General features: G+C 40.2%; 1 protein-coding gene across 4 annotated transcripts in view; it reads right to left on the bottom strand.

The window, feature by feature from the left end:
• lrrc20 (leucine rich repeat containing 20) overlaps nt 1–14,436 on the bottom strand; it is a 15,178-nt gene continuing 742 nt past the window's right edge. Inside the window, exons 2-6 of one of the 4 annotated variants that reach the window (XR_003438621.2) lie at nt 9,920–10,009; nt 4,947–5,096; nt 3,864–4,031; nt 3,607–3,704; nt 1–432 (exon numbers count right to left, since the gene is read on the bottom strand). Coding sequence is in view for 3 of the 4 variants with exons in the window: in XM_027133929.2 (XP_026989730.1) it covers nt 320–432; nt 3,864–4,031; nt 4,947–5,096; nt 9,920–10,009 (521 nt within the window). In the remaining variant the exon portion in view is untranslated. Of the gene's footprint in view, nt 433–3,606; nt 3,705–3,863; nt 4,032–4,946; nt 5,097–9,919; nt 10,010–11,845; nt 12,061–14,436 lie in introns of those variants that run through there. The other 3 variants (XM_027133930.2, XM_047817494.1, XM_027133929.2) reach the window with 3 other exon arrangements.

Consider the following 14,436-nt stretch of genomic DNA (forward strand, 5'->3'; position numbering starts at 1 on the left):
TCATGTTGTTAATATTTATTTATTTAGTGCAGAAACTGAAGCTTCAAACCAGAACCAGAATCTCGGAACAAAGACAAAGCCAATTAGTTTTCCCTTCAGATCCACCCTCGAGTCTTGGTAACATGGCCACGTCCCAAATCACCTTCCACCCCAATAAACCCCACAGTACTAGAATATAATCACAGATAATTACCAAAAGGGTGGTAAATATAATGACCTTCATTTCAGTACTATGTTCCCATAATAATGATCACGGTAGCAGAAGATTTTGGATGTAGCCCTGAATCCTGAGCTACACCAGTGAGATCCTCATCCATGTCTATGTGAGGACAGTAAAGTTCTGTGTAGTCTGCGGTGGTGCAGGAAGTGAGTTAGATCTCAAATCCACAATGTTCAGGGACGACATCGCACACAAACGCTCCCACGGGACCTCTGTGACAAGACAGAACAACCACCAGGTAAAAAGAGCAGAGTGATAATCCCAAACGTCCTGTAATATCTCTACTAAACCTACTAATATACATAATGCAAGTGGGATTATAAATCATTATAAACACAGAGTGGGATTATAGTAAATCATTATAAAACACTGAGAGTGGGATTATAAATCATTATAAACACTGATAATGAGATTATAAATCATTATAAACACTGGGAGTGGGATTATAAATCATTATAAACACTGGGAGTGGGATTATAAATCATTATAAACACTGGGAGTGGGATTATAAATCATTATAAACACTGGGAGTGGGATTATAAATCATTATAAACACTGGGAGTGGGATTATAAATCATTATAAACACTGGGAGTGGGATTATAAATCATTATAAACACTGGGAGTGGGATTATAAATCATTATAAACACAGAGTGGGATTATAAATCATTATAAACACTGAGAGTGGGATTATAAATCATTATAAACACTGGGAGTGGGATTATAAATCATTATAAACACAGAGTGGGATTATAAATCATTATAAACACTGAGAGTGGGATTATAAATCATTATAAACAATGGGAGTGGGATTATAAATCATTATAAACACTGAGAGTGGGATTATACATCATTATAAACACTGAGAGTGGAATTATAAATCATTATAAACACTGAGAGTGGGATTATAAATCATTATAAACACTGGGAGTGGGATTATAAATCATTATAAACACAGAGTGGGATTATAAATCATTATAAACACTGAGAGTGGGATTATAAATCATTATAAACACTGAGTGGGATTATAAATCATTATAAACACTTAAACACTAAGAGTGGGATTATAAATCATTATAAACACTGAGAGTGGGATTATAAATCATTATAAACACTGGGAGTGGGATTATAAATCATTATAAACACTGAGAATGGGATTATAAATCATTATAAACACTGGGAGTGGGATTATAAATCATTATAAACACAGAGTGGGATTATAAATCATTATAAACACTGAGAGTGGGATTATAAATCATTATAAACACTGAGTGGGATTATAAATCATTATAAACACTTAAACACTAAGAGTGGGATTATAAATCATTATAAACACTGAGAGTGGGATTATAAATCATTATAAACACTGATAATGAGATTATAAATCATTATAAAACACTGAGAGTGGGATTATAAATCATTATAAACACTGGGAGTGGGATTATAAATCATTATAAGCACTGAGAGTGGGATTATAAATCATTATAAACACTGAGAGTGGGATTATAAATCATTATAAACACTGAGAGTGGGATTATACATCATTATAAACACTGAGAGTGGGATTATAAATCATTATAAACACTGAGAGTGGGGTTATAAATCATTATAAACACTGAGAGTGGGATTATAAATCATTATAAACACTGAGAGTGAGATTATAAATCATTATAAGCACTGAGAGTGGGATTATAAATCATTATAAACACTTAAACACTAAGAGTGGGATTATAAATCATTATAAACACTGAGAGTGGGATTATAAATCATTATAAACACTGATAATGAGATTATAAATCATTATAAAACACTGAGAGTGGGATTATAAATCATTATAAACACTGGGAGTGGGATTATAAATCATTATAAACACTGAGAGTGGGATTATAAATCATTATAAACACTTAAACACTAAGAGTGGGATTATAAATCATTATAAACACTGAGAGTGGGATTATAAATCATTATAAACACTGAGAGTGGGATTATAAATCATTATAAACACTGGGAGTGGGATTATAAATCATTATAAACACTGAGAGTGGGATTATAAATCATTATAAACACTGAGAGTGAGATTATAAATCATTATAAGCACTGAGAGTGGGATTATAAATCATTATAAACACTGAGAGTGGGATTATAAATCATTATAAACACTTAAACACTAAGAGTGGGATTATAAATCATTATAAACACTGAGAGTGGGATTATAAATCATTATAAACACTGAGAGTGGGATTATAAATCATTATAAACACTTAAACACTAAGAGTGGGATTATAAATCATTATAAACACTGAGAGTGGGATTATAAATCATTATAAACACTGAGAGTGGGATTATAAATCATTATAAACACTGAGAGTGGGGTTATAAATCATTATAAACACTGAGAGTGGGATTATAAATCATTATAAACACTGGGAGTGGGATTATAAATCATTATAAACACTGAGAGTGGGATTATAAATCATTATAAACACTGAGAGTGAGATTATAAATCATTATAAGCACTGAGAGTGGGATTATAAATCATTATAAACACTGAGAGTGGGATTATAAATCATTATAAACACTTAAACACTAAGAGTGGGATTATAAATCATTATAAACACTGAGAGTGGGATTATACATCATTATAAACACTGAGAGTGGGATTATAAATCATTATAAACACTGAGAGTGGGGTTATAAATCATTATAAACACTGAGAGTGGGATTATAAATCATTATAAACACTGAGAGTGAGATTATAAATCATTATAAGCACTGAGAGTGGGATTATAAATCATTATAAACACTTAAACACTAAGAGTGGGGTTATAAATCATTATAAACACTGAGAGTGGGATTATAAATCATTATAAACACTGAGAGTGGGATTATAAATCATTATAAACACTGGGAGTGGGATTATAAATCATTATAAACACTGAGAGTGGGATTATAAATCATTATAAACACTTAAACACTAAGAGTGGGATTATAAATCATTATAAACACTGAGAGTGGGATTATAAATCATTATAAACACTGAGAGTGGGATTATAAATCATTATAAACACTGGGAGTGGGATTATAAATCATTATAAACACTGTGAGTATCAGGATTCAGCCCGGACTTTGGCCATGTGCTTTTTTGTTTATGTTCGTGTTCACGTGTCTGCTTTTTTTTTGCTCCGTGGCAGAGGGTTTTTCCCACCCTCCCCCCATTTTGGTTTTCTGGACGTGGGTCTGGCCGCGGTGTTGGCTTGTGCTCGGCCCTTGTGCTCGGCCCTTCTGCTCAGCTGTGGACTGTGTAACAGGAGCTTCATTCTAGTTCTAATATGAAGTCTCTTTTTTAAATTCATCAGATTTTCACTGACGGAGACTTGAGGGTCTCACCTTCAGTCCAAAATCATCTTTATGGTCTCAGTGGTTTTGTCTACATCAGTGCCATGTATCTCCATGTGGAACATCTCAGCAGCATTGAGCACCTCCAACTGATGAGATTCGCATCAGATGTCACTAGGTTACTTGTTTTTCTATTTCGGACTCAACTTTATACATGAACTGATGGTGAAGACACCAGCTAATAAAATACCAGCTACCAACTAGCATAAAATTAATAATAATAATAATAATAATAATAATAATAGTACCTGAGATTTGGTTTCCTGACATGTTGATGTTCTTCAGCGTGTGTATATTTGTCAGTTGTTCAGGAAATTCACTGAAGTTATTGTTTGATAAATCAATGCTGATGAGATGCTGCATTTCTCCAACAGCATCTGGGAGTTTAGTCATCGTGTTTCCCTGTAAATCCAATTCTACACACAAATACACACACAATCATGTTCATCGTACAGTAAATAACATTCCTACAGTGTTTGATGACCTCACTGCGGTGTTGGAGTTCCGTAATGCCGTAGTATTAAAGGTGCGGTCTCCGTTGTTTGAAAGCCAATGTTGACATTTGAAATCACCCAAACAAACACGCCCCTAACCCAAATGGGTCCCACCCCTTATCGATAGCTCCACCCCACACATACACCAGACAAGTATTATGGCAGAACCTGCTGGGGCGGCCGACCGAGGGGATATTTATAACAATAGATGAACACAATGAGTAATACTGCGGTAATACAAATGTGTTTTTGTAGTGTGAAAGGTTTAGCTCCGTTTCACGCAGAAGACGACGGTCAACACCTAGAACCCGAGGCAGAGCTGATGTTAGAGACTGAGGTTGTAACGTTGCTGCTGATAACAGACTTGGAGCGTGTGCTCATGTTTCAGGCACAAAGACTTGCAGTAACACAAGTAAGTGTATTGACTGATGTCGATGTTAAAACCCCTTTCTGCTAATGTCACACATGCGCACTGAACACTCTCTCCGCCCATATTGACAAGACACGCCCCTTTCTGCTCATTGGCTACGTTTGTTTTGTTTTTGTTTTGTTTGGCGTCCCGACGCAGTTTTCCGAGACCCCACCTTTAATGTTTAGTGAATGTGCTGGATGAGCTCCTGGAGGATCACGAGGCAGGGCTGGGAGACGGATCAGTACCTGCTCACACTAACACCATGATGATGGGTTTTTCCTGGGAATAAGTGACCTCACTGACTGGACTGGTTAGTACAGCTTTTTTCCAAAATGGTTTTACTGGTAGATACTGGCTTTTGTTTAACACTGCCATGGAGTCATTACGTTTAGAAGACACCAGAACATACAGAGTTACAGAATTACCTCTTAGCTGAGTGAACATGGTGAAGAACTTGCCACCTAAAGTCTTCAGACTGTTGTTAGCCAGTGAGATTTTGTGTATTTGATCTGCAGAGCTACGTATCATCTTTAATACACCATCAGGGAAACTGATTAGCTTACAGTCGGACAGATCTAGGGAGAGAGGGAGAGAGAGAGAGAGAGAGGGAGAGAGAGGGAGGGAGAGAGAGAGATTACTCTTATCAGTATGATGTGTTCATTATCAGACATGTGGTTATATTATGTGTGAATGACGAACACACAGTGACAGTAACACACAGTGACAGTAACACACACAGTGACAGTAACATACACAGTGACAGTAACACACACAGTGACAGTAACACACAGTGACAGTGACACACAGTGACAGTAGCACACACAGTGACAGTAACACACACAGTGACAGTAACACACACAGTGACAGTAACACACACAGTGACAGTAACACACACAGTGACAGTAACATACACAGTGACAGTAGCACACACAGTGACAGTAACACACACAGTGACAGTAACACACACAGTGACAGTAACACACACAGTGACAGTAACACACAGTGACAGTAACACACAGTGACAGTAACACACACAGTGACAGTAACACACAGTGACAGTAACACACACAGTGACAGTAACACACACAGTGACAGTAACACACACAGTGACAGTAACACACACAGTGACAGTAACACACAGTGACAGTAACACACACAGTGACAGTAACACACACAGTGACAGTAACACACACATGACAGTAAACACACAGTGACAGTAACACCACACAGTGACAGTAACACACACAGTGAACAGTAACACACCAGTGACAGTAACACACAGTGACAGAACCACACACAGTGACAGTAACACACAGTGACAGTAACACACAGTGACAGTAACACACACAGTGACAGTAACACACACAGTGACAGTAACACACAGTGACAGTAACACACACAGTGACAGTAACACACACAGTGACAGTAACACACACACTGACAGTAACACACACACTGACAGTGACAGTAACACACAGTGACAGTAACACACACAGTGACAGAAACACACAGTGACAGTAACACACACAGTGACAGTAACACACAGTGACAGTAACACACACAGTGACAGAAACACACAGTGACAGTAACACACACAGTGACAGTAACACACACAGTGACAGAAACACACAGTGACAGTAACACACACAGTGACAGTAACACACACAGTGACAGTAACACACAGTGACAGTAACACACACAGTGACAGTAACACACAGTGACAGTAACACACAGTGACAGTAACACACACAGTGACAGTAACACACACAGTGACAGTAGCACACACAGTGACAGTAACACACACAGTGACAGAAACACACAGTGACAGTAACACACACAGTGACAGAAACACACAGTGACAGTAACACACAGTGACAGTAACACACAGTGACAGTAAAACACACAGTGACAGTAACACACACACTGACAGTAACACACAGTGACAGTAACACACAGTGACAGTAACACACACAGTGACAGTAACACACAGTGACAGTAACACACACAGTGACAGTAACACACACAGTGACAGTAACACACAGTGACAGTAACACACACAGTGACAGTAACACACAGTGACAGTAACACACACAGTGACAGTAACACACACAGTGACAGTAACACACACAGTGACAGTAACACACACAGTGACAGTAACACACACAGTGACAGTAACACACACAGTGACAGTAACACACACAGTGACAGAAACACACAGTGACAGTAACACACAGTGACAGTAACACACACAGTGACAGTAACACACAGTGACAGTAACACACAGTGACAGTAACACACACAGTGACAGTAACACACACAGTGACAGTAACACACACAGTGACAGTAACACACACAGTGACAGTAACACACACAGTGACAGTAACACACAGTGACAGTAACACACAGTGACAGTAACACACACAGTGACAGTAACACACAGTGACAGTAACACACACAGTGACAGTAACACACACAGTGACAGTAACACACACAGTGACAGTAACACACACAGTGACAGTAACACACAGTGACAGTAACACACACAGTGACAGTAACACACACAGTGACAGTAACACACACAGTGACAGTAACACACACAGTGACAGTAACACACACTGACAGTAACACACACAGTGACAGTAACACACACAGTGACAGTAACACACAGTGACAGTAACACACACAGTGACAGTAACACACACAGTGACAGTAACACACAGTGACAGTAACACACACAGTGACAGTAACACACACAGTGACAGTAACACACAGTGACAGTAACACACACAGTGACAGTAACACACACAGTGACAGTAACACACACAGTGACAGTAACACACACAGTGACAGTAACACACACAGTGACAGTAACACACAGTGACAGTAACACACAGTGACAGTAACACACACAGTGACAGTAACACACACACTGACAGTAACACACAGTGACAGTAACACACACAGTGACAGTAACACACACACTGACAGTAACACACACAGTGACAGTAACACACACAGTGACAGTAACACACACAGTGACAGTAACACACAGTGACAGTAACACACAGTGACAGTAACACACAGTGACAGTAACACACACAGTGACAGTAACACACACAGTGACAGTAACACACAGTGACAGTAACACACACAGTGACAGTAACACACACAGTGACAGTAACACACACAGTGACAGTAACACACACAGTGACAGTAACACACAGTGACAGTAACACACAGTGACAGTAACACACACAGTGACAGTAACACACACAGTGACAGTAACACACACAGTGACAGTAACACACAGTGACAGTAACACACAGTGACAGTAACACACACAGTGACAGTAACACACACACTGACAGTAACACACAGTGACAGTAACACACACAGTGACAGTAACACACAGTGACAGTAACACACAGTGACAGTAACACACACAGTGACAGTAACACACACAGTGACAGTAACACACACAGTGACAGTAACACACACAGTGACAGTAACACACACACTGACAGTAACACACACAGTGACAGTAACACACACAGTGACAGTAACACACAGTGACAGTAACACACAGTGACAGTAACACACACAGTGACAGTAACACACACAGTGACAGTAACACACAGTGACAGTAACACACACAGTGACAGTAACACACAGTGACAGTAACACACACAGTGACAGTAACACACACAGTGACAGTAACACACAGTGACAGTAACACACACTGACAGTAACACACACAGTGACAGTAACACACAGTGACAGTAACACACACAGTGACAGTAACACACACAGTGACAGTGACACACAGTGACAGTAACACACACAGTGACAGTAACACACACAGTGACAGTAGCACACACAGTGACAGTAACACACACTGACAGTAACACACAGTGACAGTAACACACACAGTGACAGTAACACACACTGACAGTAGCACACACAGTGACAGTAACACACACTGACAGTAACACACACAGTGACAGTAACACACAGTGACAGTAACACACACAGTGACAGTAACACACACAGTGACAGTAACACACAGTGACAGTAACACACACAGTGACAGTAACACACACTGACAGTAACACACACTGACAGTAACACACACAGTGACAGTAACACACACAGTGACAGTAACACACTGACAGTAACACACGGAGTGACAGTAACACACTGACAGTAACACACAGTGACAGTAACACACTGACAGTAACACACACAGTGACAGTAACACAGTGACAGTAACACAGTGACAGTAACACACACAGTGACAGTAACACACTGACAGTAACACACGGAGTGACAGTAACACACTGACAGTAACACACAGTGACAGTAACACACTGACAGTAACACACAGTGACAGTAACACACTGACAGTAACACACACAGTGACAGTAACACAGTGACAGTAACACACACAGTGACAGTAACACACACAGTGACAGTAACACACACAGTGACAGTAACACACACAGTGACAGTAACACACACAGTGACAGTAACACACACAGTGACAGTAACACACTGACAGTAACACACAGTGACAGTAACACACTGACAGTAACACACACAGTGACAGTAACACAGTGACAGTAACACACACAGTGACAGTAACACACTGACAGTAACACACAGTGACAGTAACACACAGTGACAGTAACACACTGACAGTAACACACAGTGACAGTAACACACAGTGACAGTAACACACACAGTGACAGTAACACACACAGTGACAGTAACACACTGACAGTAACACACAGTGACAGTAACACACAGTGACAGTAACACACTGACAGTAACACACAGTGACAGTAACACACTGGGTGACGTGATGACGTTACTGATCACACTGACTTTCATTATTTTCCTGGACCTCAGCCCCAGGTCCTGAAATTCTCTCGATTCACAGCGAGTCGCTACGTTTTTTTTTATAGCCGCGGCTCAGACAAGTTTATATTTATTCACTCGTTCACTCGTTATCATTTCTATAGCAACAGTGTGTTCAGGAGTGTGTGACCCTAACTGTCTGGGAGGTTTGTGTGTGTGTGTGTGTGTGTGTACCATGTACATAAGGAGACTCCAGTGTCAGTGGAACAGTCAGAGCTTCTCTACAGTTTCTCAGTAACAAAAGACGACAAGCTGCAAGTTTGATGTTAAATTGACTTAAAGAGAGAGAATAAAGAGTCCGGTGAGGAAACGAGTGTGTAGCTGCTTTAATCGGAGAGGAAACAGGAAGTCAATCTGAATTGTATTTTTTTGACAACTGACAAATTTTGTAGTAAAAGAGGAAAAGAACTAAAGAGCCGTTAGAGGAAAATAATAATGTTGTCTTATAGCGAGATGTCCTTTATTTATCCTCTCCACTTACCCAGGGTGTCTAACCCGTCCTCCATCGTGGTGGTGATTCTCCTCGCCACATTCGCCACCGCCTCCCCCATCCTGTGCCAGCTGGAGGAATCTAAAGGGTTTTATTCATTTTAATCAGATTTTAAATTAAATGTGTGTGTATTTCACCAGAGTGTGATGTAATGGTACAGGTGTATGTACTCAGGCAGGGGGTGTGGCCTAATGTCATTTACATTTACATTATTTAGCAGACGCCCTTATATCCAGAGCGACTTACATTTTATCTCAGTTTTATACGACTGAGCAAGTGAGGGTTAAGGGCCTTGCTCAGGGGCCCAGCAGTGGCAGCTTTGTGGACGTAGGAATCAAACTAACAACCTTCCAATTGGTAGCCCAACACCTTAACCACTAGGCTACCACATCCCCATAATATCAGGTGATTCAGGTGAGAAGTAACTGGTGGTAATGGACCAGAAGACGATGTGATAAGTGTGTGATGATTGAAACATGCTGATGATAAATGAGCTGAAGGCTGTACGCTAGTTAGCAGCATAAACACCCTGATGGCGCTGCAGTTCCAGGAGCACTTAAAATTCACTGATTGTGTCACACAGGGCCTTTTTACCCCCGGTCACTTCCTGCGTTTTCTGTGATCCGATATCTATCTGACTGTAAAAAGACCAGGTCTAAATGCCCTCCAAAACGGTTTGGAGACGGATATAAACCCGATGGTACAAACCCCTTCAGGAGGAGGTCTGGGACACGTTTCAGATGAAACTGGACAGGTGTAAATGCATGTGGTTGTTCAAGTCACATACGTCAGCACTAAACTCCTCCCAAACGGAACTACGTCACTCGCAGGTGATCTTTCACCCAGGCGTCTCGTCGGGGCTTAAAACGCGCTGCTGCCACCAGCGAAAATGCAGCAAACAGTAAACGCTGTTTTTTGTAGCATAAACGTCGTAACCAGTTTTACGTCTTCTTTTTGATCGCGTTCTTACCCCGGAAATGAGGGCAAATATATTAGCATTGTGGGCGGGAGCAGAAAGATCTGATCGATCTATTGGATCAGAGAAAACACATGAAGTGACCAGGTGTAAAAAGGCCCTCAGTGTTGGACTTGTGTAAATGTCACACACACTCTGCTGTTACTGAACCTCAGAGATTCAACACCACCCTCATCTCCTCTCCTAAATATAGATCAGACTCAACAGAGTGTAGCAGTGTGTGTGTGTGTGTGTGTGTGTGTGTGTGTGTGTGTGTGTGTGTGTGTCTGTGTGTGTGTGTCTGTGTGTGTGTGTCTGTATGTGTGTGTGTGTGTGTGTGTGTGTGTGTGTGTGTGTGTGTGTGTGTGTGTCTGTGTGTGTCTGTATGTGTCTGTATGTGTGTGTGTGTGTGTGTGTGTGTCTGTGTGTGTGTATAAATAAATCACTCTAAAGCAGAGTTTTAGTATAACACACTGCACACACATTACACATGCTGAACACACTGAGCACACACACACACTACACACACTGAACACACACACACACACTGAACACACCACAAACACTGAACACACCACACACACTACACACACACAAACACACACTACACACACAGAACACACTACAAACACTGAACACACTACAAACACTGAACACACCACACACACACACACACACACACTACACACATTGAACACACCACACACACTACACACACACACTACACACACTGAACACACACACACTACACACACTACACACTACACACACTGAACACACACACACTACACACACACACTACACACACTGAACACACACACACTACACACACTACACACTACACACACTACACACACTACACACACTACACACACACACACACACACACTACACACACTGAACACACACACACTACACACACTACACACTACACACACTAGCTCCTGATGCACGGCTCTCACCCGTTTTCTCTTCACCTGTTTATAAACAATAATCTAATGGATTTGACCACGTTATATATTGTTACACGGTTATAAACACATTATTAATGACGTTACCGGTGACACCGAAGCTCCGAGGCGTGAGTCAAAAAAATGAACCGGTTTCATTGAAGCTTTGTATCGAAGCTTGATTCGTTCTGGCAAAACCACGTGACCAATGACGTCCGAAGCATCGTTTCACACACACCCACGTGACCGCTTCGTAAGGTTTAAATTCGGCGCGCCCCCGTGTGTTGTATTGGAGTATTACATGGAATCTATTACTGTATAGCGAGTTTAGGAGAGTTTATTGTTGTGAGTTACTAAAAGATCTGAAATATGGGAACACTTTTATTTGATTTCACCCAATAAGGTGGATATAAATGGGTTTGTTGTGAAGCCGATATTTATAACTTAAATCTCACTCATCATTGGGCAATTATACGATTCAGTGTAACATTTAATGTCGTATATTTTGTCATATATATATTTATTGTATAGTAGTAATAAGTTGAAAAATATATGAATGTAAGAAAAGCCTTTTGTGCACCGCTTAATACCAATAATGATCTTTTTTTTAATAGTTCACACTTTATACTTTTGAGACAAGGTCTGTTTTTAGCTCCAGTGATTTGCTCTCAGCAGCTGGGATATAATAATAATAATAATAATAATAATAATAATAATAATAATAATAATAATAATAATAATAATAATAATAATAATACATCATCCATGTCACTCATTCAAGAACACTTACAATGTCCAATTCACGAGTTCACACTTATAAATAAGACTGTGTGTCTATAGTCATGCTGAACAGGTGGACACTATATAGTCATGCTGAACAAGTGGACACTATATAGTCATGCTGAACAGGTGGACACTATAGTCATGATGAACAGGTGGACACTATATAGTCATGCCTGACAGGTGGACACTATATAGTCATGCTGAACAGGTGGACACTATATAGTCATGCTGAACAAGTGGACACTATATAGTCATGCTGAACAGGTGGACACTATATAGTCATGCTGAACAGGTGGACACTATATAGTCATGCCTGACAGGTGGACACTATATAGTCATGCTGAACAGGTGGACACTTTGCTGATTGTTAATAAAACATCATTAAGCACAAAGCATCCATCTATCCTACAGTACAGTAGTCTATAAGGCAGATATATAATGGTGTAAAAATGTGTCTGCACTTTTTTTTCTATAAACAGTCAAAATGTCCACATTCACCCTACAAAAAGTTCTCTTTATTACATTTTTGTTTGGAGTTAACATGCGTATAATATATATATATTAACTCAGTGATTAAGGTGTCGGGCTACTGATCGGAAGATCATGGGTTCAAACCCCAGGTCCACCAAGCTGCCACTGCTGGGCCCCTGAGCAAGGCCCTTAACCCTCAGTTGTAAGTCACTCTGGATAAGGGTGTCTGCTAAATGCCATAAATGTATTGATACATTTATTTATTAATCTATCCTTAATTTGTCAATCCATTAATTTTTGTTTCTAAAATTAATATGTTGTTTGGTTGTGGAACTTTGAGTGATTGCACTTTCAGAGAGCGTGAAGGATTCAGACATGCGATTACAAAAGGTGCCCACAGAATTGGGGCCAGATGGAACATATGATGTAGGCCTGATTAAAAATTGCCCTCCAGTGACCATTGCTCCAAAATCTGATTACAGGCCAAAAAAGGCTCAATATTCCCTAAACCCAGAAGCTATAGCAGGTATAACACCGGTGTTCTACTCCCTGTTATAAGCTGGAGTTATTGTGCCATGTGAGACGTCTCCTGTACAAACCCCACTATTCCCAGTAAAGAGAATAAGAGCTCCAGGGGATCCAGAGGAGTAAAGATTCGTACAATTTAAAAGCGGTTAATAATGTGGGAGTTTGCAGTAGTCACCCAGAATGAAGTTTTACTTACAGTTAAGCTCCCATTATATTACTGAGCACAGGCGTCCGAACATACCGCACTTATAGAAGCCTGCAAATTGGCAGAGGGTAAGACTGTGACTGTGTATACTGATAGCAGGTACGCAATGGGCTTCAAACAAGACTTTGGGACATTGTGGAAACACTGCAGAAACACCTCCTGGAGGCAATCCAACTTCCAAAAGCTATTGCAGTCTGTAAATGTGAAGCACATAAACGTGATAATGACCCTTTTCACCTGAGCAGAAACAAAACTCAAACATCATGTGTCTTCTTCTATCCTAGATCTCACTGAATTACAGAGTATGAGTGATCGTGAGGAGAAACAACGCTGGAGAAAGCTGGGTGTTTGGTATGGTCCCACAGAAAAACCAAGACCACGTGTCAAATGGTGGTAACAGACATAAAGAAGCATTGGCATGTTATATTCTTTACTGATTACTCCCAGAAATTGTGTGAACGCTGTGTCATATGTGTAATAGCATTGGGAGAGGCATTCCGGTTACTCAGAGGCATTCCGGTTACTCAGAGGCATTCCGGTTACTCGGAAGCATTCCGGTTACTCAGAACACACACCCGCCAACAGAACACTTACAGATGGACTTTATTGAGCTAAC

The sequence above is a fragment of the Tachysurus fulvidraco genome, chromosome 8 (genome assembly GCF_022655615.1).
Source record: "Tachysurus fulvidraco isolate hzauxx_2018 chromosome 8, HZAU_PFXX_2.0, whole genome shotgun sequence".
Lineage (NCBI taxonomy): Eukaryota > Metazoa > Chordata > Actinopteri > Siluriformes > Bagridae > Tachysurus > Tachysurus fulvidraco.